This window comes from Alligator mississippiensis, chromosome 5 (genome assembly GCF_030867095.1).
Source record: "Alligator mississippiensis isolate rAllMis1 chromosome 5, rAllMis1, whole genome shotgun sequence".
Classification (NCBI taxonomy): domain Eukaryota; kingdom Metazoa; phylum Chordata; order Crocodylia; family Alligatoridae; genus Alligator; species Alligator mississippiensis.
In genome coordinates, this window is record NC_081828.1 from 15,361,469 (window position 1) to 15,385,710 (window position 24,242).

The 24,242-nt window shown below is 41.6% G+C and overlaps 1 protein-coding gene across 5 annotated transcripts in view; it reads right to left on the reverse strand.

Annotated features, from left to right (window-relative positions):
* DOCK7 (dedicator of cytokinesis 7) overlaps positions 1-24,242 on the reverse strand; it is a 158,738-nt gene that overhangs the window by 54,128 nt on the left and 80,368 nt on the right. For all 5 annotated transcript variants that reach the window (XM_059727904.1, XM_019489130.2, XM_006274711.4 and 2 more), the window contains exons 15-22: positions 12,827-12,944; positions 11,845-11,915; positions 8,793-8,931; positions 8,406-8,507; positions 8,167-8,253; positions 7,257-7,488; positions 4,287-4,451; positions 3,320-3,489 (exon numbers count right to left, since the gene is read on the reverse strand). In XM_059727904.1, the coding sequence (XP_059583887.1) occupies positions 3,320-3,489; positions 4,287-4,451; positions 7,257-7,488; positions 8,167-8,253; positions 8,406-8,507; positions 8,793-8,931; positions 11,845-11,915; positions 12,827-12,944 (1,084 nt within the window). The remainder of the gene's footprint in view (positions 1-3,319; positions 3,490-4,286; positions 4,452-7,256; positions 7,489-8,166; positions 8,254-8,405; positions 8,508-8,792; positions 8,932-11,844; positions 11,916-12,826; positions 12,945-24,242) is intronic.

Sequence of the window (24,242 nt, forward strand, 5' to 3'; positions counted from 1 at the left end):
GAAAGCAGTTGGGAAAGGAAAGAAACATTACATGTTGCATGCCATACAATAATCGGATGTAGCAAAACGTTATTTATAAAAGAAATCAAAACGTGTTCCACACAAACACATCACCAATTAGTAGTGTTAAAGCAACCCAAAGTCTCAGGCACTTACTGAGAAATTTTAGTTCCAAAGGTTATTTGATTATTTTTCATCACACATACATCACATCAGCATTGCTGAAGGCCCCTGTCCAGGCTATGCCTGTCACGTTGGAATTCTGCACTCAACAAAACCACATTTCTGCTCGTTTACACGAGTTTAAAACTGACTTTACGGGGTCACTCCAAACGCACACCAATGACACAAAGAACAATCTGGCTTGTAGATGGCAGAAACTAGAAAGGATAGCCTGTTGGGTTTCTGTATTCTTCAACCCAGGTTACTTGCCCTACTGTGTTCAGAAACTCTGCATGCCCTAACTGGAAAATATATAAACTCTGAAGAGATGAAGCAGCATGTTCACAGCAAATTACTCCAGCCGACTGGGAAAAAAAGTTCTGTATATTAGATTTTAATAAGGACCGGAGAGGAAAATACAAGGGTTTCTCACTGAGACCAAATGTTTTGTTTTAAATGACTTTTCATTTTTATAGCACAACATTCCTGATTTTCAAATTCTAATATCTCAAAAAAATCTGATCTAATTAATATGATGCTTGTCCCCAAAAACCTCCTCTGCCAGGAGATCATATAGGTTAATTTTCTGTTGGAAAAGAGCTAGGTTTTTACCTTTCACAAGAAAGTTAAAAGATAATGTGGGAAATCAAAATTGGGCTCATTCTAGAAACTGCTTTACAGTGTAAACTGTTAAGCTTGATCCAAAGATGGCTAAATTCAGTCTCTTGTCTTAAATGGACTTTGGATCACCTTGCACAGAATCAATACTCAATGCTATATAATGCATTGAAATAGATATTGTGATATATAAACCTGATGATAAATGAATTCACAAATGAGTTGCAATGCCCACCTGAATGAGGGAACTTTAGAGTCTCTATGCAAACTCTGACCCTGAAGCAGAAGCTCCCAGAAAAGGGGCATACCACTGATAAAAACAATTTGTCTCACCCATTTAAAACTCGCATTCAATTTGAGACAACTTTAAAATCCACTCCTCACTGTTATGGCATAAATGACACATTAACCAATCCAGTATGAAGCAGCACAATAGTGTAAAATTTTGTTCAACAGACCCATTGGCAATGTATATTAACAATATGTACTTCAAAATCATGTTTTAGTCTTAGTTTTCTTTCAAAAGAAAGAAATCAGCCTTGTGAAGGCTTCTTTACACGTATAATTTTGCATTCTATGCAGAGAAGTGAATGGCACCATTTGTAGCTAAGCTCATACTTAAATCTTTGCGGAATCAGAACCCAAGATCCCATTCCTGCATATCCTTTATGATCACACTTAATTTTGATCACATGCCTAATCTTAATTACTTCAATGGGACAATCCACTAAAATGAAGCTGCATGTGTACTTAAAATGTATAAAGCAGGAGCCAATTTTTGATAATGCAGAGATTTCCTCACTATGAAGAACACAAATCCTATTAAATTCCTAGCAATTATGAGGTTTATTCTTGCAACTAGATTGCAAATTTGGGTTATGCAGATCCACATGCAGAATAAGGGCCTAATAAAATTAACAGCAGTCATGAGTGCCTGATATTTTCTGTTTGTTTCCAGGAAGCATAAAATAGTTTTAAGACCACTTCAAGGCAGTCACTAAATTTTACATAACATCAATGTGGTCTCTGCCCTCAAAAAACTGAAAGACAAGTAAGTGACAGACCCCAGATAAATGACAGATCCCAAACTATCTATATTTTACAAATTCAAGCTGGTCCTATAATGGAGGTAACTACAGTATTTCAGAATTCAAGAGTTTATCTAAATCAAATCTACCAAAATATCTGCATTACAACAGAATTTAGTTTGTACAATTGTATCAAATAATCAGATGCATAATTTTTCAATATGGAAAGCATCCAACAATAGCCCCTATTCTAAAATGAAGACTGTTTAGTAGGTTTTGCTTAAATCATTATTTGGGAATATGCAATTGGATTTTTCTGCACGTTTGTGGTGATTTTAGCATCCTCTGCAGGTACTCAGATCTTTCTACTGGCTTTGACAAGTAGAAATCATTACGTGTAACTTAGGTATTGAATATTCATACTGAGCTTTTGTATCCGTTAACCAAGCTGTCATCAGGAATCACCTCCAGTAATAGTAGATACACAGCAGCTACTTAAAGTGCAGAACACATCTCTGGAAGAAAAATCTCTTTCTGTTTTCTATTGCCACATTATTCACGATCCAGCATGTATAAAGCCTGTAATATCCTGGGTAAATTCCATATGCATATTACTCCCCTGGGCATTTCACAAAAGGTCAAGGTTGTTTAATTAGTGAGACATTCAAGTATTCCAGTCCGTGATTTCATTTAAAAATAATGATTCACCTACCAAAACTTCTCCTTTCTCCCTGTTTGGGAAGAAAATGACACTCCTGTTCTTTTAAAATTAGTGATATCTCTTTCTCAGATCAAGTCTCCCCTAATGTCAAGGTGCCCCAGGTGGGTGACTGTACCAACAAACTGCTTCACTAATTTTCTTGAAGGACTGGGTAGAAAAACATTCTTTGAAGTGGTTCAGAAAGTAAATCTGTGCCAGAGAAACAATGGGTTGGAGGAAAGGGCAGGTCTCCAGCTGGGTCAATTCTCACTGCACTAACAGTTTATGCCAGCTCAGGATCTGTACCCAAGAAAACACAGGAAGTTAGCGTGCAGTAAACAAGCAGGGGGTTCTGCACTGCTTCCCAATGGGGCCACTCTTAGTGAGCATTAAGTGCAAGAAGGCTTAATCCACTTCAGGCAAAGGATCTCTTACTGTTCCCTAAGGGTGTTCACAAAGGCAGCTGAGAAGCATATGTAACAAGCTAAAAGTAACCCCTTCACTTCCTGTTCACTAAGCCCAGAAGGGATCCTGCCCCCCATCCCCATCATCCAGTTTATGCTGGGGACCCTTAGAAGATGGGGTAGGACATGGTTGGTCTTGTTTTTCCTTCTCATCATCTTTAACAAGTCAAATAGTGTGGCAAGTGTTCTGGGAGCAAAGTGCCAGCCACCTTACCAGCATAAGACAAGACAATGAGGAGCTAGCTGTAAGAACTTTGAAAAGAAATAAAGTGCTCAAGTTTCTTTTAAATTTACCATTAAAGAGAAATATGGGACATTCTCCATGACCCTAAGCAGTGCACCCATACCTTACTTCCAATGATTGACCTAACTTCATCATCCGGTGAGGTTGGTGTCCCAGATATATCTGGGTTGCTGTTACTAAGACTCCTTGAGCGATTCAAATTAAGGCTTGCTGGTCTGACAGCTGATCGAGCCATGGTAGCATAATGCATTGATCCTCCCAAACCACCAGGACCTACAATGTCATAAAGAGTGTACTGTTATATTACAAATTGTATTACAACTGTATTACATATTGATCATGGAAAGTCTGCTGCTGCATACCATCTGTGTCCTGGCAGATTTAGTCAGAAGGGAAACCTTTCTGATGGCAAAGGTTGCTGTAATTACTCCTCTGCCATCACCATGCTTAGCTTTCCAGTATAGGGTATGTGACTTGGAAAAACAGAGTATAATCAGAATGCCGCTTTGTCCACTGATCCCTGACAACTAGTGTGGTGACTGGGACTACTGGAAACTCAGCCTAGTGGCTGTTCTATCTTGTGTCTGGAACCATGTTGCCAGACCCAAGTCACAAATGCAGTCTAATGTCACACTGACTTCACTCCAAACTCGTGTCAAGCACAGGCTGTCCAATCATGAGAATCTGTGCATACCTGTATTTTCCCACAAGAAGGAAGAATTTCACTCTTCAGAATAAGTTTTTTCCACTTAGGATAAAAATAACTCCTTGTAATTATACAACACTAGTAAGCTAACAATCCCAAAGCCCTTCAAAAATATTAACTAATTCAGCTTTTGAAATAAGTAAGTACTATTCAATTCATCTCACAAATGGCTACTTTGCAGAAATCAAGGTGTAAGTTACTGTCAGGACTTGGGTGGAACCTACCAGGACTGTCTAATAACATCTGTCCTAAAGTAGGGATCATATTCTTCCTGGGATTTGGCTAAAATACAGGGAAGAACTTACACAAAATATAATTCAATGTTATCAGTAAAACATTTTTTAAAAGCAGAAAGTAGAAGTACCTGGAGAAGGTGAATTGGGGTAGGTGTTCGGCAGACGAAAAACATAATAAATATAAGAAGCGAGAAGACTGTTTCTGCCATGCTGGTCCTGGTTTCCATCTAGGTTTTTGTGGAGTCTGTTTATGATCGATGCCATCGCTTCAAAAGATGCTTGTCCCAGGTTGACTGACAAGGGTAAGTAGGGAATTGATTTTTAAGACTCTCAGCAGTGCTTATGATCTACCATATTTACTTGATGCCAAGACAAGGTTTTTGACCCCCATTCATCACGAGGAAAACAAAGCTTTGTCTTACAACCGAGTACTCGCAGGCAGTGCTGGGTCCAGTGCTGCTCTCTGCCTCCGTGCCAGGTCCCTGCTGAACCAGGGAATGGGGAGTGAATCCACACAGAGCCAGGGAGCAGGGCAGAACCCAGTGCCACTTCCCATACTGCTCTCTGGCTGGGCACTGGGTCCTGCACTGCTCCCTGGTTCCCTGCTGAGTCAAGGAAACAGTGGGGAAATGAGCACAGGGCCAAAAAGCAGCACAGGACCCAGCTTGCAGCCAGAGAGTGGCAAGGGACCCAGCATGGAGCCACCTGGGAGTGCAACATGTGGCAGTGGTGGAGGGGGAAAGGAAGGGGAAGGAGGTGGGGGAGAGGCAAGTGGCTAGTGGTGGGCAAGAAGCAGGGAATGTGTGGTGGGGGGGCAAACATCAGGGAACAAGTGTGGGGGGTGGGCAGTCAAGGGGCAGGAGGAAGTGGCATGGGGGCAAAGTGCAGGGGGGTAAGGGGCTGGGGTCAGGCTGCCTGCCTCCCCTGCCTCTTGCCTCCCCACTGCATTCCCCTTTGCCACTGCTTTCCCTGCTGCAGCGGTGGAGGGGATACATTTAAGATGACCCTGCAATAATTTTAGACATGGACAATTAGGAGATAAACAGCAAAGCTGGTCATAAAATAGCAAGAGATGCTCATAAAAAAATTTAGTTGAAATTTTGAAGAGTTGAGACCGGTTCCAACAAAGAGATTAAGAAGTATGACCTATAGAAATGAATCTCCATTTTGCTTAATATCAAATGTGAAGACTCGAGGGCTGGAGTCACTAGTTCTGTCATTAATTCCAACAGGATCAGTATCAAGCCTCTGGCTAACGGTGGAAAAAACATCTCAGGATGTTCACAACATGTTCTCCATTAACTATTTTGAATCAGTCCAGTAACAACTGAAATGTCAGTGTAGCAACAAGAACCACCCAGTGTTATATTTGAACAAGTTATGTTTAAAAATGAGTAGATGGAAAACCTACTGGGGACACAGGGAAACAATCTAATCAGGTAAGGGTTGGTCTAGATTTGCAACTCGAATGTGTATTTGTCCTTAGTTACTTAAAAGACAGCCACTAGTTTCATGGACTTGCACTATGAACAAACCACAACAAAACAAACCATTTGAGAGCTTTCAAAAACAGAACCGTCCTCATCTTGCTCAAAACAAGGCAACCTTTGTGTTGCCCAAACAAATCACTTTTGTAACAGAAAATAGCAAGCTAGGGGATTGAGACATCTCCCATTCACTTCACTTCACTACTTTGAAAATGTCAATCAACATTGTAAACATTTTAAAATACTAAGGACCTAACCTTAGTAGGACTAAATATAGTCATTGGATTTTTGACACATTATAATCTGCCTGGCAACTGACTCCCCAGCCCAGCCCAGCCCAGCCCAGCCCAGCCGCTGGCTTCTTTACTTTTCATTCCATCCAGGAAGAGCACACCCCAACTGCTGACACTTCCTTAGCCTGACGAAGGGTTTTTGAACCCGAAAGCTTGCTTAATAACTATTCTCCAACTATTTGGGTTGGTCTAATAAAAGATATCAGATTCACCCAAGGAACCTTGTCTGTCTCTGGTCTGCTACATTTTCAAACATAAGGGCCAAAACCTGCTTTAAGTAAGATCAATATAAATTCAGTGCAACTTCACTGACTCTTAAGAGCAGAACAGTGATCACAGTCCATACTTTATTAGCTGATATTTATACTTTGAACTCCTCGGTCCTTTTAGACAAGCTGAATCTCCGAGCTGGTGTAGAATACATATCACTGCAAACCCAGTGTGGAGGTCACCCTAGTTAATTTTCAAATTTATTCTACTGGAACACCTCTAGTAACTTTAATAACCTCATTTAAATTATTTTAATTCTCTTCCTGGCCATGCAAGATACCACAAGATGCCACCGTACAATATGGGTAAGATTTCAAAAGTGCCTAAATAACTTAAGAGCACAAGTTGCCTTGACATTCACAAGTAGCCAACAGAGTATTATCCATACCTGTTGTGCATGCTTGAGAAGAAAAAGCATCTGTGCTTATCAAAAGCACACCATATCAGAACAAGCTTGCTTGCTTATCTTACCAAGCAAACAATTCTCTGAGGTGTTTTCAGAAAGTAGAGCAGTAACACCTTCACCTGTGTTTGAACTGCAGGACTTGAAATACTGAGAAATTCCACCCAGTGTTCAATTGCATCATTTAAGCACAGCACAGCCCATAACACCGAGTGAAAGGAGGAATTACTCATGCTGACAGAATCAAATCCACTACAATTTCATGAATGTACAATGTCTAAATCTACCCTTATCTAAGCAAAGATATTCCAAAGTGAATAGCAAAACCACGTCTTAATTTGACACTGTGAAACCTTAATGGGCCTTGATTTCCAAAAGTGACTACTCTCTCAAAACTGAGCCCCTGTAAAGTACCCCAAACTGGACATCGATGCCACTTCAAAAAATCTTTCCATTAGATATTTCTAGTGTGTAGATCACTACAAATCTAGATGCCAGCATGCTTTATTTTGAGGACACATGGTATATCTGCAGCTCTAAAACACAAGCCTAAATATGGCTGTTTATTTCTTAATTACATACAAAATTGCAAGTGTCAAACCAGCAGCTACATAATTCTATAAAAATTAAAATCAAATAAAATACCTATTTGGCCTGCAATGACAGGGGGTCTTACTACCAGAAGAATCAATTTATCCAACAGGAGATGAAGAAAGCGTACTACTGGCTCCAGCTGAGATGAATTTAAAGCTGAAATGCTGCTTTTTAATTCATTTTCCAAGTTGTTTTCCATAATCCTCATGTCTCCAATTCGCACAGGGAACATGTGCTCATCTAGAGCATGGACAAGTGCAAAGAACTTGTCGAGGTAAGGGTCCTATGCACAAACAAAAAGAGATTTCTAGATGTTTAACTGTTAAGGTCTCATGGGGGCCACTGGAAGTTACCTGTTTATTGAGAAAATATCAATAAAGCCAAACCAACTGAAATCATTCTCCCAACCACATATAAATGTAATAAATAATATATGTATTTTAAAAGAAATGTTGTATTCAAAATGTAAGTGTGCATTATAAAATAAAACGTAAATACTCATTAGTGAAAATAACTACAGGCTGACTTGGCAAATTGAACAGAAATAAGAAGAGGATAAACTTAGAAAAGTAGAAAGTTAAACAGAGAAGCCAGAGTGAAAAGGGAAGACAAAAGACCAAAGGTGGGAGCTCTGCTTCACACATGGTATCTAAATGTAATAGGCTGAACAACTGAAAGTATTGTTGGCCATTCTATTCTCAGGGCTGCTTGCAAAACTCTCATCAACTTCAATCCAAACTCTACTGGTGCACTGAAGGAGGAGTTCAGAGAAATGGTTCTGTGTTCAGTCATCTCAATACCTCATATTCTTTGTTATTTCAAGCATTCATTGAAGTTGACAAAAATGTACTTTTTTTTTTTTTTTACACGTACTGTAGCTTATATAAAATTCAGTGTCCATGGTGCTGCCACTTTTAAGCATAAAGCTATATGTGCTACTGTAACCTATATTAACACTTACCTGTGTATGGATAGATGATACAGCAACAACTTCCACATTAAAAACTCCTTTATGATTATCTACCCACTTCATTCCAGGAAGGGGCACCTATAAGAAGTTCATGAAAATATTAAATAATCATGTTACAGCTAAGGTAGTGCTAGCCACAGCCCTCCAGAAAACTTAAACATTTAAAAATCGTCTGTGGCTTTTGACTCATCTGTTCTGCAGAAACATTTTAAACATGAGGAATAACTAACCTCTGGAGAAAGCACAGAGTAAGCCTGCGGCGGTTTCTCCAAGGAAACGGGTAGACAGAACTGACCAGTCTTCAAGCGTCCATTCTGAAGCATCGGGATCCACTTAAGAGGAGGATAAATATATCATGTCTTAGACCTCACTTAAGCTTCACTGGTTTTCATATCACATTCAGGCACTTTATGGATGAAAACATAGCTACTGCAATGCGTGATAAACTGGAATAACACACGTTTACAAATTGCAGTGTTATTCAAATCACATCATGTAATGACAAATTATGTCATGTATAAGTGCTAATAATGATGTTTAATGGCATGTAAACCAAGGTCCTATGAACACAACTTGCTTTGGATTTTGTTTAAAAAGCAAGCAAAGAAGATTCTTACTGTATATCCAACTGGAGTCTCAAGGGGAGTGTTCTGTTTCTGTTGGCAGCTGACATGATAGAAAGTAAAGAGGAGGTGATGATGGTCAGTTAAAGTAGCTGGAAGCTTAACCTTAATTTCTTCATGGAAATCAGGCGATCTGTTTAAAGACAAAATCATCAATTTAATTATGGAACAAATTTTGTGATGTGTATCATTACTGGCATTCAGGTAACTAAATTCAATCATGTCATGTTGTATTTTTTGATGTATACTTTTTCCAAAATCCTGTTTGTATTGTGAAATCAAATCTTTTTCAGAAAGCATATGAAAGGAAGGAAAGAAATGGAGTATCTTAAGGGATTAATCATTTCACTTTCTGATCACTAGTGCTTGCAAAGGAGTATTATTTCAGAAAGCAGTTGTATTGGTCTGTCAAAAGCTTTTCTGCTCCTGTGTATGTTGTACTTTAAACATGGAGGTCATCATGTTAACAGTCAAAAAAATATTGCTTTGCTATTCTACTGTAAAACCTAACTAGCTTCAGATTTTTAACTGATGCACCATGCTGTGTTTTGTCTGAGAGCTAGTCATCATCTGCAGTTTCCAAGTTCAAGAAGAGTTTAACAGGCCAGTTAAGGCAACAATTCACAAAGCACTTAAACATGTGTTAACCTTTAAGCATGCCAGCCCTGTGCCCCTCACATACTTGAAGTTCAGTATGAGCCAAGGAGTTGTTTTGGCTGAAGCCTAATGTTTCACGCCATTTGAAAGTTAAGATTCCAAGGTTTCAGATGCTGGCTGGGATTTTCCAAATTACTTTGCCTTCACTGAAGCACTAATTCCAATTCTTACATGAGAGCTTCCCCTAGCCATGACAATACTTTAGGATCTCCTCTACCTGGGGGGATCTCCTCTATGCCAGGGGAGCATATATATGCTACAGCTCTGATGTTTCTTTACTTGGACTGGTAAATCTGATCATAATGTTGTTCAGATGCAGGCTAGACCACACAAATGGTTAGTCTTCCAGTGCCTTACCATTTTCCCATGCTCCCAGGAGTACAGACAAATTCTCCCACAATTCACTGGGCAAGAATCCTAGAGCAGCTCAGTTTCTGGCAGCATTAAGAACAGTGGGACTTCTCCCCAGAAGTCGCAGCCGCGTGCAGAGTGCAGTGCCAGTGAAGACACAGCAACCTGAGTCTGGCTTTGCCAGATGGCTGCTCACCACTGCGGTGGACTAACCCCAGTGCTCATACCTGAGAGCTGGTCTCTCAGAAAAATACAAATTACTTTGCTTTTTAAAAGACAACTAGCGCACATCCCTTATGACTTATTTGGTTAAAAGCAGATGACTAAGCAGTATTACCAGCCGTTCCCCATGTAAGGGTAAATCAGGTGAATTTTCTTTCTACTTACAGGGGGGCAAGGAAAACAGTACCTGCCTCTTCCATATAGATCTGATTGAAATCCTAGCCCCACCAAAGTCGATAGGAGCTTTGTTACTGACTATGGCCTCACTGTTAATGGAGCCAGGAATCCAGGGGGGATGCAGTGGGGCAGATGCACCCCCCTTTAAGACCCAGTTAGGAATAACAGCAGACATTTTTTTAAATATACAAATCAGGTAAAAATCCTGTCTCTTCCCCCTCCCCACCTCTGCTTCCCAATCTCAGCCCTTCCTCCCCCACTTCTCCATCCTTAGCCTCATGGGCTCACTCTGCTGCTGCCCCCACTGAGCCTGATATCCCAAGCTGGGGGGGGCGGGAGGCGGCGGCTCTAGAGCCACTCCTGCCTGGTTCAGTGAGAACAGTGCCATGAGCAGCAGGTGCATTTCTCTCATTGCCCATTTCCCTGGAGAGAATATAGGCTCTGGAGGGAGCCTCTCACCACTGCGCACTGAATTTGGAGAGCTGTGGTTTGAGACATCTGTGGGGGAAGAGCTCCAGAGTCGCTCAGCAGGGAACACCCAGGGCGCTGGGCAGAGAGGAGTATCCCATTTGCTGCTAATGTTGTTGTCCCCGGCTGGAATGGGGTAGAAGCAGCTCTGGAACATCCTCCACCCCCTCATCAGCCTGAGACAGAGGCAACACCAGGTGGGAGAAGGACAAATGAGGGAAGGAGACATGCTGCTGAGAACAGAGGCAGAGAAAGGGAGTGCTGAGAGTGGGGAATGGTGGGACAGGGAAATAATTCTTAAATGATTTTGGGATCTCAAAAAATTCCCTGCTGCTGATCCCCTGACATGGTCTGCTTGTCTGGAAGTGAGGAAGGAACTGAGAGTAGAATATAGTCCCCACACTCCCCATCACAAAATCCTAGATCTGTCTATGGGGCCAGCATTTCACTCTTGGTATCTATACAAGTACTAATCATGTGCTTACATTAATCTGGCCCTAAACCGAACACAGTTTTCACTAAGCTTTAGACATCATAAGCACTGCCCAACCTGCTTCCACTGAAGTGAACAGTGCCTTGGCTTTAAATGCATTTTAAATACAACTAGTAGCAGCCAGATGCAAAATCAAAGCCAAATGTTGCATTACTTACTCAGATGAGAGCTCTTTATTCATGCATGTAGTTCACTTACTGTAATGGAACTATTACATGAACAAGGAGTGCTAATTGGAACGGGGATGTCGGGATCAGAACCTTCAGCTCAATGCTGCAAGGTATGCAATCCACCTTGAAGAACTGAGCAGGTGCTTCATATGCTGGAACAAGCTAGAGCTCAATGTAGAGTGGGACAGAGCATTTTAGGATATATTTTGCTGCTCACATCACCTTTCTGATGCCACCAACTTACAGAGAGACTCCTGAGGTATATCCATGTACTGAAAAGGAGAATCAGGCCCTGACTGTAAATATTTAACTGAAGCACCAAGGCCTACTTTTACTAGGTGCTATAATTATTTTATATATTATAAACATAAGGCATATTGTTCTTTATTTATCACTGACAAGTATTCACCACTGCATTTCTCCACGTATGCACCGGTGAAGGGACACCAGAGTAAGACAGCAGGTAATTAGAACAACCCATTCTTAAAAGGCTCTTTTTCTATTTTACCTGTTGTGATAGACAACAGCTGTGTATGCCTCCTTGGAAAATTCAGGACAGCTAGATTTACCAAAAATGACCTGCAAGAAACAACCAAAAAGTAGTTTAGGTTTAGTCCTATGTTATGTTGATACATAAGGCAACAGTTTTAACTGGTACAAAAATCAGTCAATTGAGTTGCATCAATTTACAATCAGAGTATTTGTCCTTTTCTGTATGTCTTACTAGATCTTCTTAATTATTATTTAATAAACCCAGTTACAAACAAGGCACACACAGGCAACAGCTGAGGACTTGGCTGATGCAGCGTGGGCTCATTCTATATTAAGCAGTGGGAGCCGTGCCATGGAAAGTCCTACGTTTGTATGAGGGAAAGAGACAAAGATCACAGGCGAGTAGGAAACCACAGAAAAAAAAAAAAGGATGAGATCAGAGGGAATTAAGGAAAATGAGGCCAAATAAGGTAGGGATTGAGGAGAATAGAGAGATGAAATAATAAACACTAGTACTGGGTTGCGATATGACACTGTTCTTCTCTTGATCTCAAAGCACTTGACCCAGAAGGCTGGTAGCATGACAGTGAGAACGTGGTACAGGGATAAAAGATGCTCACAGCCAGATCTTCAGTTAGTATAAATTAGCGAACTGTCCTGGCTGAGGATCCAGCCATAAGTCTCAATATAAAAATCAACCTGACTTTTTTTGGTGCTAAAGCAAAATATTACTAGCCAAGAGAGGCAGCCACAGACTTCTTGAGCCTCGAGCTGGGACATCAGTTCAACACAGCTGCTTGACATACTGCATTTAAATGGGTGCTATGTTATTATGCAGTGCTCTCACTGTATTTCCCCCCAGATACTGTTAAATCTAGAAAACCTCTCCAGAGGTCTTATTTAATATATCAGCATTTCAGTTTCAGTGTACACGGTCAGATTTTACACATGCAGGACTCAGCTGGCACAGGAACTGAAAGCAAACTGCATTCCCTTACTGGCATGGCGTTGCTTGGATCTTCTCCATACATGAACTGGACTTTCACAGTGATATTCCTGGCAGAGCCTTGACGGTTGGCAAAGTTAAGGCTCTGAGGATAGACATACAGAAGATTCCTGCAATAGACATAAGCATCGGTAATCAGTTCAGCGTGAAAGCTATAGGGAGCACCCAACATTTCTAGAAAAGAACACACTGAAGTTCTTGAGATATTTTCATTAGTCAGATTCCCACCTCTTGTGCACACATACATCCAAACATACACGTATCCATGCAGGCTCAAATGTTCAATCCCTCGCACTGAATGCTTGAGTAGCATGCTCCACTACCATGAGTTCTGATTCCTTATGCTCCACTACAGTACTTCTGAGTCACTGCCACTGTAAAGTTTCTTGAGAATAATTAATAAATATAAAAGTCCATACAAGTTCAACTGGAAAGAGACTAGCATTATGAGAGGGGCATGAGCAAGGTGGCAAGTTGTCCAAAACAGAAGGAAGCTGATCTCCCACAGAGCAGCTGTCTCACCAAGACTTGATACTATGACTTGTCAAGGTGATCTCGAAGTACAGTTGTCCTCTCAGCAGTGACTAAGCCAAAATGGCACCTATGCACTCAGCAGATCTGCCCCTTCTGTCTATCCATTGTATGTGCCCACCTCTAGTGATTACAAAAAGGCTTTACTGCTTTTAGCCTGTCAGAAACATGGCAAGTAAGCTGAAGGCTACCCTGGCTCAGGTATCACCAGCAGAATTATCAACCAAGGATCCCACCCCTCCACATACACACTCTGTTAAACAGCAGTTCCCCCACAAGAAGTCTTTGGAGCCATCTCCTTGTCATCCCACACCTTGTACAGCAATTCATGCCAGTGTGAAGTTATAAAGTAAGTGTAACAACATCCCTTCTGATTGGATGGTATTCTCCCACAACCTCTGGCTGGGTCATTATGCAAAGTACAGGACAATGAGGAATCAGGCATCACAACTTTCAACACTTAACATGTCTACACTACTTCTGAGCCATGCCCAGAAGTGCCACTCAGAAGCATTCACTGCCCATTTGCCCTGGCTCTCCATGCTCCAAGTCACAGAAATGAAGCAAATGTAGCTATGCCCCAGCACTGCTCTAATGCAGTCATAATGGTTGTATGACTTAGTGTTATACTCAACAGTTTTAAGGATTCATAGAAAATCAGGGTTGAAAGGGACCTCAGCAGATCAGCTAATCTAACCCCCTGGCTCAAAAAAGAAACATCCCCAACTAGATCATTCCAGCCATGGCTTTGTTGAGCCAGGCCTTAAAAACCTCCAAGGATGGAGATTCCACCACCTCTCTACGCAACTCATTCCAGTGCTTCAACACCCTCCTAGCAAAAAAGTTTTTCCTGATATCCGACCTAAACTTCCCTTGCTGCAACTTGAGACCATTGCTTCTTGTTCTGTCATCTGCAGGCTATGTTGCCTCATTTCTGGGACTGAACAAGGGCAGAGTGGGAGATGGCACACAGACGGTACTCTCTGGTATAGTAGGGAGGCAGTACAGACAGGATTCTCAGCTTTCTACTTACACTTTGTTTGTGGGAAAATGGTTTTGCCCCAGCACAGTTATACAGGTTAGGGACAGAAATTACACATAAACCAGTACAAGTGATTGGAAATCGGTTCAAATCTGTAACACAACAGAAGTTCAGCGTACATAAACCATTTTCAGAACGGCTGAAACCGGTTTAAGATAAACCTGGAAGGATGTAGTATTCAACTTAACCGATTTAGGTTAAATTGGCTTATTGAGCTTCTGTCCCAGATCCCCTCCAGATTCAAGTTAACTCACAGTCCCCCAGCATCCCAGGATGCTTTGTACCTCCCCTGCAGCCCTTCCCTTGTAGGGTGAGTGGGCTAGCTCAAGCTGTCTGCTCCAGTAGAGCAGGGAGGTGTGCTCTAGTGCCCCCTGGTTCTGGCCTGGGCCACTGCAGTCATGTGGCTGCATTTCCAGAATCAAAAGTGAATGTCGTTCACTTGCTTACTGGTTCAATCGATGCAGCCTTGTGCTTTTTGACTGTCTTTACTTAACCACAGAGGAAGTGGGGAATGACATCTCTTTAACTTTTAGCTTCACAAATAGTAAGAGGGGATTGGCTCCAGAAAGCTCCTGGGTGGCACAGTTCAGAGACCTAGTACTTTAAAGTTTCTTGACTTAATGCTCCTTTACACTAACCCCTTCATACCACTCTAGCAGCGTGTGGGGGTCTTTAAAGTTGGCAGATATACACTTTGTACACACTAAGTATATCTAATACAGAAACATGATGAAACTGTAGTGTCTGCCCTAGAGACCTTCCAATCTCACTCACTACACACAAAAGACAACAGATGGGCAAAAAAGATGTGCAGAGCACAAAGGACCAGTGTCTGTGGGAACACAACATGATAAAGTTTATTAAGCAACAGTCATAGGGCATTGTCATTGAGACTCTTCTCTGCCTGTCACGATGGATCTTTGCTCTCTTCATGGGTACTGAACCCCTGCTGATTTCAATGGGAATCCCATGCATACATAGACAAGCTAGTACTGAGCTGAAAGTCAGCTTTCGTGCAAAGCAGCACTAATACACAGCTCTGGAATACAATATGAAGCAGCATTATGAGGTCAGATTCCTTACCCACTCCTGAGCTTTACTAGCATGCGGGGTAATGTCTTCTCTCTCAAACGAAGTCCTTCATGCTGAATTAACCTTTTGAATTTCGTCCCCATTGGTTGCTTTGCCTAATCAATGTTCTCTTATTATTTCAGTAGGGACTTGAGCTTTTTTTGTGGCTTCACTAAATTACCTCATTCTGGCATGAATACATTTGCTCCGCAATGTTCTTTTAAAAATAAAAATGGATATGAAAATTTACTTTAAAATGTACTTTGCTCATAAAACTTTCATTAAGTATTATTAGTGCTTAAGAGAGGGATTTAACATATTTGGGAAGCCCAGCTATAGGATCCTTATATTAAAAGGCAATACTATGGCTCAGGCCTGATTTATGCAGGATAGTAAAGATAAGCCCAAACCAAAACTCTGTAAACATTCCCTTTTCTCTTGGGGGCTCACAGCATGGTGGATCATGGTGTCTTCTGCCAGCCAAAGAATACTTTTAAAAAGTGGGGAGGGAATCCACAAGTTAACTTCAGAGTACGTGTCACCCTGCTGTAGGACTTCACCCATGGGTTCCGGATACATTCAGAATCTATGCTATGAAGGATTGTAAGGGCAACTACATGGGAAGAGGTAGAGAGGTGGAAAGAAGCACATTCTCAAAGACACAAGGGCAATTAAGGGCAGACCTCCCTCTGGAAGTTGACATGGGTTGGGTGCATCCCTGCTATTTGTACCTTGAAAAATTTCCCTCTGGACAATTTGATGATACCACTCGTAACGTAATATTGATGCCTTGTTGGAGGCTTAAACCTATGCCATTGCACAATAAAGAAGCTGCATCACCCAATAACAATGTATCCTTAAATAAATAGGCCTTATAAGCATCTCACTCACACTCCTATAAGTCATGAGCAGGGATCCTGGTTTCCTCTGTTAAAAAATCCAAAATCATAGTTCAATAGTTGGTAGGGTTGGAAGGGACCTGAGCAGATGATCAATCCAAACCATGCCATGGGCAGGAAAGAATGCTGGGGTCAAATGACTCTAGCTAGATGATCATCTAGCCTCCTTTTGAAGACCCTCAGGATAAGAGCAAGCACCACTGCCCTTGGAAGTTGGTTCCAGATCCGTTGGAAGTTGGTTCCAGATCTGGATTTTTAAAGCTGGTTTAAATCCTCAGATTTAAAACCCAAATGTTTTTCCGTGATTAAAATGAAATGCCATTATATACATAGGTATCAGTTGAACACAATATTTTATTGATATATTTACAATTTTGAAACAATTTGGAAGCCTACCAATGCCTCAATCATTATAAAATAAATTCTAAATACCTATATATTTTGGCATTTGATTTTGGTTTTTTCATCATGGAAAAATCGGAGCTCTCCCTGCCCCCTTGGCTCACCAAAACGCAGGTCCAGCCATGGCTGTCCCCCCCGCTGCTTTGGGGCAATGAGAAGCCCTGATATGCTGGTGCCCTGCCCCTGCTCATGCCATTGTCCCTCACTCCCAAGCCACAGCCTCCCCAGTGCTGCCAGTACCCCTCAATTCTGACCCACAGACCCCCATCCTCACTGGTGCCCCTCACTCCTGACCCAAAGCCCCCTGGGCCCTGCCGGTGCCCCTCACTCTCAACCCCCTATTCCCTCCAGCCCTGCTGGTGCCCCTCATTCCTGACCTGCAGCCCCCTGCCCCACAGCCCTGCTAGAGAGGAACCCAAGCTGCCACAGCTATGGGACCTGGCAGCTGCATCCTGACTGCTCCCTGCTGCCAGCAGCCCTACGTCTCCCTGACCCACTCTGCTCTCCTGCACAAGGTCCTGACCACTGGGCCATGAAGGCAGCTCCTGCCTGGTGCTGGTCTGGCCAGGCTGCAACCCCATGCCCTGTGCCCTACTATCTGTGCAGAAATCTGAGGGGGCATGTGCCCTCTCATGCCCCCACAACATGTCACCTATGGGCATGCCCGGACCATGCCCAGATGGTCCCCAAGCCCTGGCCCTCCAACCCCACCCTGACCTGTACTCTTACCTTTATCCAGCCGTTGGGGCTACTCCCACCAACTTGCCTGGCTGTATTGGCAGCCATATGTGTGTCCACATGCATACATATATGGTGCCCCCTGCCTCCAATTGCCCCCCTGCTCCCCCCAGCCCAAAGCAGCCCCTGGCAGGCTGGAATTCTGCCAGCCTACAAGGGGAAACCCAGTTTCCTGCTTCAAAGGGGAAAACCTGTGTTTTTCTCCTTCAAAGGGAAAAATCCACATTTTTCTCCTTTAAAGGGAAAAATCCTTTTTTTTTCCTCTTTCAAAGGGGAAAGTTTGCATTTTTCCATGGGAAAACCCAGATCCCTGGTGATGAGTAACTTTCCTGCCATCAGTACCGTGACTCCAGCATAAAATTGGTGTAGCTGGGAGCTGGAATGAAAATCAGGACCTCAGTGGCCCAAAAGATGACAACTGTTCCCCTCTTACAGTATTGTTCTGCAATAACTCCCAGCCCTTCCTTAGGGAATGTTAGAAGGAATTGTTTTATTGTTTACAAAATGTACCGGGCAAATAGTAACAGGTTGGGATGCTGGGAACGTTACTGCAATCCTCTGAGATGGCTACGTGACTTTATGGCAGAGCCTGCCTTATGATGTAGACTCTGCTGGGCTGGAAATGGTTAATTAGCTGGTAATAACTTGGTTTTATTTATTACAACTTTGATGACGCAAGGCTATAGCTTTAGCCATAGACCAGATGAAGAAAGCAGGGAGACACAACAGACAGACAGCAATGGGACCAGATATCAGTGATAGTGCCTAGCACTAAACTACCCCACTCTTCATACAGGGAGTTAAAGGGCATTTACCTTGGGACTGTGAAGATATATCATTACTTGATGTGTTGATTAATGAGAGGCTGAAGGCTTCAGGGTGCCAGGTAACAGTTAGTTCATTCACAGGTTTCTATCAATAAAAATTGCAGCCCAAGGCTTTAAATCCAAAGATGTGTGTCTGGGGCTTTTTTTGCAGGACATCTACAATACTATGCAAAAAGCATGCAAAGCTTGTATTATATGAGCAGCACTTTTACCTTCATAAAATGAACTGTTAATGTGCAAAGTCTTTCGAAGCCCAGGAAATGATGGCACCAGGCAGTCCTCTAAATATTTATGTAATGTGATTGCAGCCATTTTCTGAAATCCTTTATAAACGTATTAAAAATTAAGAGCTGATCCTGAACTCTTGGAGGAAATTTCTAACCATTATTAATATTTCCCTTTTCTATAAAATTCAAAGACATTTTTCTTTGCTTTACTCAGACTATAAAAATCCTTTGCAGGCCCCTAAATGAGGGTCAGTGAGGTAGTTGATCACAGATACTTTTCAGGATCATGTTTGTTAAATACATCTTCTCTTTGGAAGGGGGGAAAGGGTAACAGCTCAACTCTCAGGGCAGGAATCTCCTTCAGGGCTTGAATAACTTATTGAACCACATCATTTAATCATACTGTTTCTTCTTCCCTCTTCCTTGTCTTCTTGCATGCTGCTTTGTTTAAGGGCTCTGCGATTCCACTACCTAAAAATTAAGAAATTTCCGGGAGCAGAGCATTGGCTTGGCTTTAGTTCCAGTGAAATCAACAATAAACCTCTCTCAGCACTGGGAGAACCTTGATGTTAGATTTTTTTTCTCCATTCTTCTTTTTAAACATCTTAACAAAGTTTAGGACCGTGGTGTGCTTTTTTGGCATCATTTCTGCACCTAAGAATGTTGAACCTGGAGAACAGACAGATGTGACAATTGTACTGGAATTCAATGTGCTGCATAAACTGGTATGATGTGACTGTTATTGCTACATGTTTCTATAGTGATGCAAGTGCAGCAAAACCATTGTAAATATAAACATGTTTCAATGAAGGTTAAATTTAGTGATTTAGCTCATTTGCCTCTCTACAGAAGCACGCGGATGTAACTGTTGCATCATAACAGATGATACAAGCTCCTGAGCGGCAACTCTCATCCCCTTTTTAAAGTGGTAAAAGGCTTAGTCATATCATGCCTACTTCTTGAATCAGCTCCTGTGGGTTACTGAAGACTAAGTCAAGAACAGAGTCTCCTGTTCTTGGAAAAAAATAAAATATAAGAACAATTGGAAAAAGATGCTTTTTAAAGACAAGACACAGCATTTGGATAAACAAAAATGATTTTGTTGTAAACTCTGCAAAACAAAAGCAACCTCATGTGTTCTGGAACTGTTTGCAAAAGGGGTTTTTCTTAATTTTTCAACTGGAGAGTCTGTTGGTGCAATGTGTTCTCCATGGTGGAAAAGAAGGAACACAGCACTAGCAGACTCTCCAAATGCCTTGAAGAAGGGTGTTTGAGCTCAAAAGCTTGCAAAGAACAATTTTTCCAACTATTTAGTTGGTCTAATAAAAGATATCACATTTACCCAAAGAACACTGTCTGCCTATATCCCTAGACCAACACAACTATAACCAACAACCTCATATGCATTCTGAGTGCACATTTATTGTAAGTTTTAAACATTAGAAAAGGAGGAGCAGCCTGGACCAATAGGTATTTTTCATATTTTATTCCTATAATAAAGAATCTATCTGCTTCTATAATTTAAAGTAAAACTTCACCGTATACAAGAGCTGAAATGGAAGGGCACCAAAAGCAGAGATACCAGTATGTCATCAGGCTTGATCCCCTTTCTGTTTAAGCATGAACTTAACTTTTATTCATGTAAACAGCCCTTTTGAACTTGCAGGGGCACAGCCTGCAGGACTGGGACAGCAACTGATATCATATTATCATTATGGTAATATCATACTGACAGAAATTATTATCCCCATGGAATTATAAACAGAGATAATGATGGTTACCATATTTAACTTTACATATAAAATTGTACTTACAGGGTTAATAAAAGCCTAAAGTAGTTTAGCACTAGGCTGAAAGTTATTTAAAGTTGCTACAGTCTTCACTAGCCTCTCAAGATGTATATAAATATCATTTTCTTTGTATGTTTTCTTAAAGGAAATGCCCCATTTCCTCTAAGTTAGTGTTTGCAGCACTGATCTTGCAGCCAAGTTTGTGAACAAGCCAAAGTCACTGACATTTAATGGATTAGTCGGGCTCATTGCAGTGCACCTGCAACCTAAACCCCTAATGCAACAAAGCACATGCAGAAACGTTCATTTTGTGCACACCTTGCTCTTACATGCCCATGCCTCCTCCTCAGAGTCAACCTAGAACATCCCTCTAGGTTCCATGAATCTCCATCTGGCATTCCTGGGTGAGGACCACCCTTTTCTTGGCACTCATCAGGAGCTCCCAATAGGAATTTGCTCATAACAATAAACAAAATAGCCTGATGGTCCTGGCCTCTGGATCTTGCCCCAGGCCCTGCCAAACCGTATTTTCACTTCCTGCCATGGGTCTCACATTCACACCTTGTTTGTTGCCTGGCTTCCTCTTCCTGTCCCTCTCATAGCCTAACTGATACAGAGCAGGGGTCCTGGCCTCAGCTTGTTTCTGGACTTTGGCCCAGAGTGCTCATGCCTAAGTCTTTGACTGCAACAGCCTGGGGAAATACCTAATTATTTTTCCTTTACAGTATCTCTATACAGTCATTTTAAACTACACAGATCAAATGGAAGCATCAAAGGTAGCAATAAACTCTTGCTTTCTACCACCAAATGTTGCTGTCAAATACCAAGACATTGCTTTTATTTCCTTCCCTCTGTTGCTTTTTACAAAACAGTGACAATTAAACATTTATTTTACACTTCTCCAGCATTGTTCTGTCTGTGCACACCCTCCAAGGGCTTTACAAGCAGCAATTAAGCCCCATGACACTCTGAGGGAAGGAGGTTATTAGTAACCTATTGCAAATGGAAAAACTGAGGCATGGCAGAATTAAATGGATTCCTGAATGAGAGCATCCAGGAATCCTAGCTCTCTCCATTTTCTCTCAAAAGTCCTAGGCCTTTCAACACATTTAGGGTTGGCTAACTAATTTCCTGCTTCTTTACCACACTGAATATGCCAGACAACTGCATCTCCCATGCTGCTGCATGACTAGGTATAGTACTATGTACATGAACTTCAGAGCTTTGCTGCAAAACCTAGTTTCAGCCACCGGACTGGAGAGTGGTGAAGTGGGTAAGAATGAATAGTCAGAAATACATGCCTTGCTGCCTTTCAAACTAAAAAAAAAAACCCATATCCTCACTGCACACTGACAACTGGTGACCAGACAGAGTGTTATCAGTTGGCTGGGCTGACTGCAGACTTCCAGCATATAGCCAAGGCTTCAACTTGAACCTGGACCTTCACTGTCACTTTGCCAAGGATAGAGACATCAAAAGAAAGCCTCCTTATAGTTTAGTTTGCAGAAGCTGTGCTAAGTATCTCTTGGCCAAAAATAGCTCCTTTGACCTCTTACACTTGCTTGTTTTATATTTCATTTAAGGCACGGTCTCACCAAACAAATACTGACATGCCACTGAATCAGTGTGTGAGTGTGTGCATGCACACATGTATGTTGCTTCCATGAAAACTGCTTGTTCCATGAGAACTGTTGTGTGATTCATTCTAAAAGGGGGCGAGACTGTCAGGTTAAACACCAAAACCCTTAGATGTCGTAGAAATTAAAACCACTTATACCAGGGATAATCCTTCGTGTCCTAGAGAATCACAAATTAGGGGGGCACAAAGGTAGCCTAGAGCTGTCCCTGCCCTCCCACCCACCTACCCTTTGCAAAGCTCAGCCAAGATGAAGATCTGAAGCCAAAAAGCATGGCCAGATCTCCTGGTGTTTCTATTAACTCCTGCCTTTGCTTGATGTTAGATTCACCTTTTTGATCAAATGCCCAAATGTTCATGGTACCTTGTCCATTCAAAAGAATTACAGACGAAACACACATTCATCCCTCTGTCACTGCAGGATTGATCTCTACATTTCATAGAGCTTTATCTCAGCATTCTTCAAGAACAACATAGTCTGATAGTGTAAGCACTGCTAGTAACTGCATTGCAGGGCCATAATCTGGACTGTTTTCTTTAAGAGATTTTCTTCTTAAAATACTACAAAATATATGACTGCCAATGCCTGCTGCAAAATACAGATTACTATTTATGCACAAGATTATGTTTTGCATTTGTTTCTGTGATGCATGAGCAAATTGCTTTATAATGAGATTCTACTTCCCAGAACTATAACCCTTTTTCTGGATTCTTCTATTATTTTTCTGTGGTTTGTATAACTGACCAAAATTATACAGAATCCATTGCAATGGCATAATGTTACTCTAGCTATAAATGCATCCCATAATAACTAAAAATTATTTTCACACTTCTTGATAATGTTTATGGATTGCTTCATGTCACCAAAATGTTATCACAAAAAAGTTCAGTGCAGGGTTAACAACTGTATTTCAATAAACTGTGATCAACATTCACACAGACAAAAAAAAAGGCTGAGTAACTAAACGCCTCCCCCCATTCCAGCCAGTGGCCTGAGAAAAAACCTTGAAAGCTCTCCAAAAGCATCAGAGTGCAAACTATAGTCAGCATGGGCAGGTTTCCGATATTACTACATAGTGGTTCTACCAAGACACTAATGCAAAACTTCACTCTTCCTTGAAAGCATGTAGTTTCTAAAGGAAGGAATCGTCACTGGGCTGGACTCGTGTTTTGCACCATATCTGGAAAACTGCACTCACCCTAGCTGTTTAGTGTCAACTCTTAACCATGAAGAATGCCTGGGAAAAAGATGCTACCCTTAGACATCTCTCTTACCCACCTGCAGATAGCAGCATTGGAAAGCCCATGTGTAAGAGTTAGCTAAGACCTGGCTAAATTTGTTGCTCATGTTAATTTGCCCAGCAGATGCATGAAAATCCTTGCAGACTTTTCCAATGAAATTTATATGATTCTTTGAAGAGTCCAGCACAGGCATAGGCAAGAGGGGATGCTAAGCAGGAGCATGACAGCTTAGGGTCCTCAGGGAAAGGAATAGCACAGATTGGCAGATGGCTCCTGGTCTGCATGTATTGTAGACATGAAGCATCAAACTTTTGCCTTCTACCACAGTGACTCAGAACTGAGTGGTTGGACTCCCACTGCTTGAACCTCGAGAAGCAATTTACAAATGGAAAACAATTACAAAGCTGAAGCTGCCAGAACTGAATCCTCCACTCATCTACACCAGAATAGCACGGCATGCAGGGGTACTTAATATTACAAATGTCAAGCTTTGGCAAATCAAGGCCAAAGTACCACAAGCCACTGGGTTTGAAGCTTCTTACACTGGAATTAAGCAGTAAAATCCTGGAAGTACAACAAAATACTTCAGAAGTGTGGTACAAGATACGAATCAGGCCCAGTGTATTAGAGTATCTTTTGCCATTCTGTTTGCTTTTTTCAAATGAATAAACGATATAAAATGTAGCACCTGATTCTCATTTACAGTAAGGCTCTTTTATGATTGCTCTGGCAACCTGAAGGGACTTTACAGCCTAAATGAGAAGTAATTCAGGCCTTTGTCTATAAGTTTAAGATGATAACAAAAATTAGCCTATTAAGAAAGTGTTATATCCAATGTCTCATGCTGAATCACAGAATCAGAGGGTTGGGAGGAACCTCAAAGGCCATCTAATCCACCCCCTGCATAAATGCACTATCTCCAATATCCCAAACAAATGCCTATCCAGCTTCTTCTTAGAAACCTCCACTGAATTCGATTTCACAGCTTCCATGAGCAGCTTGT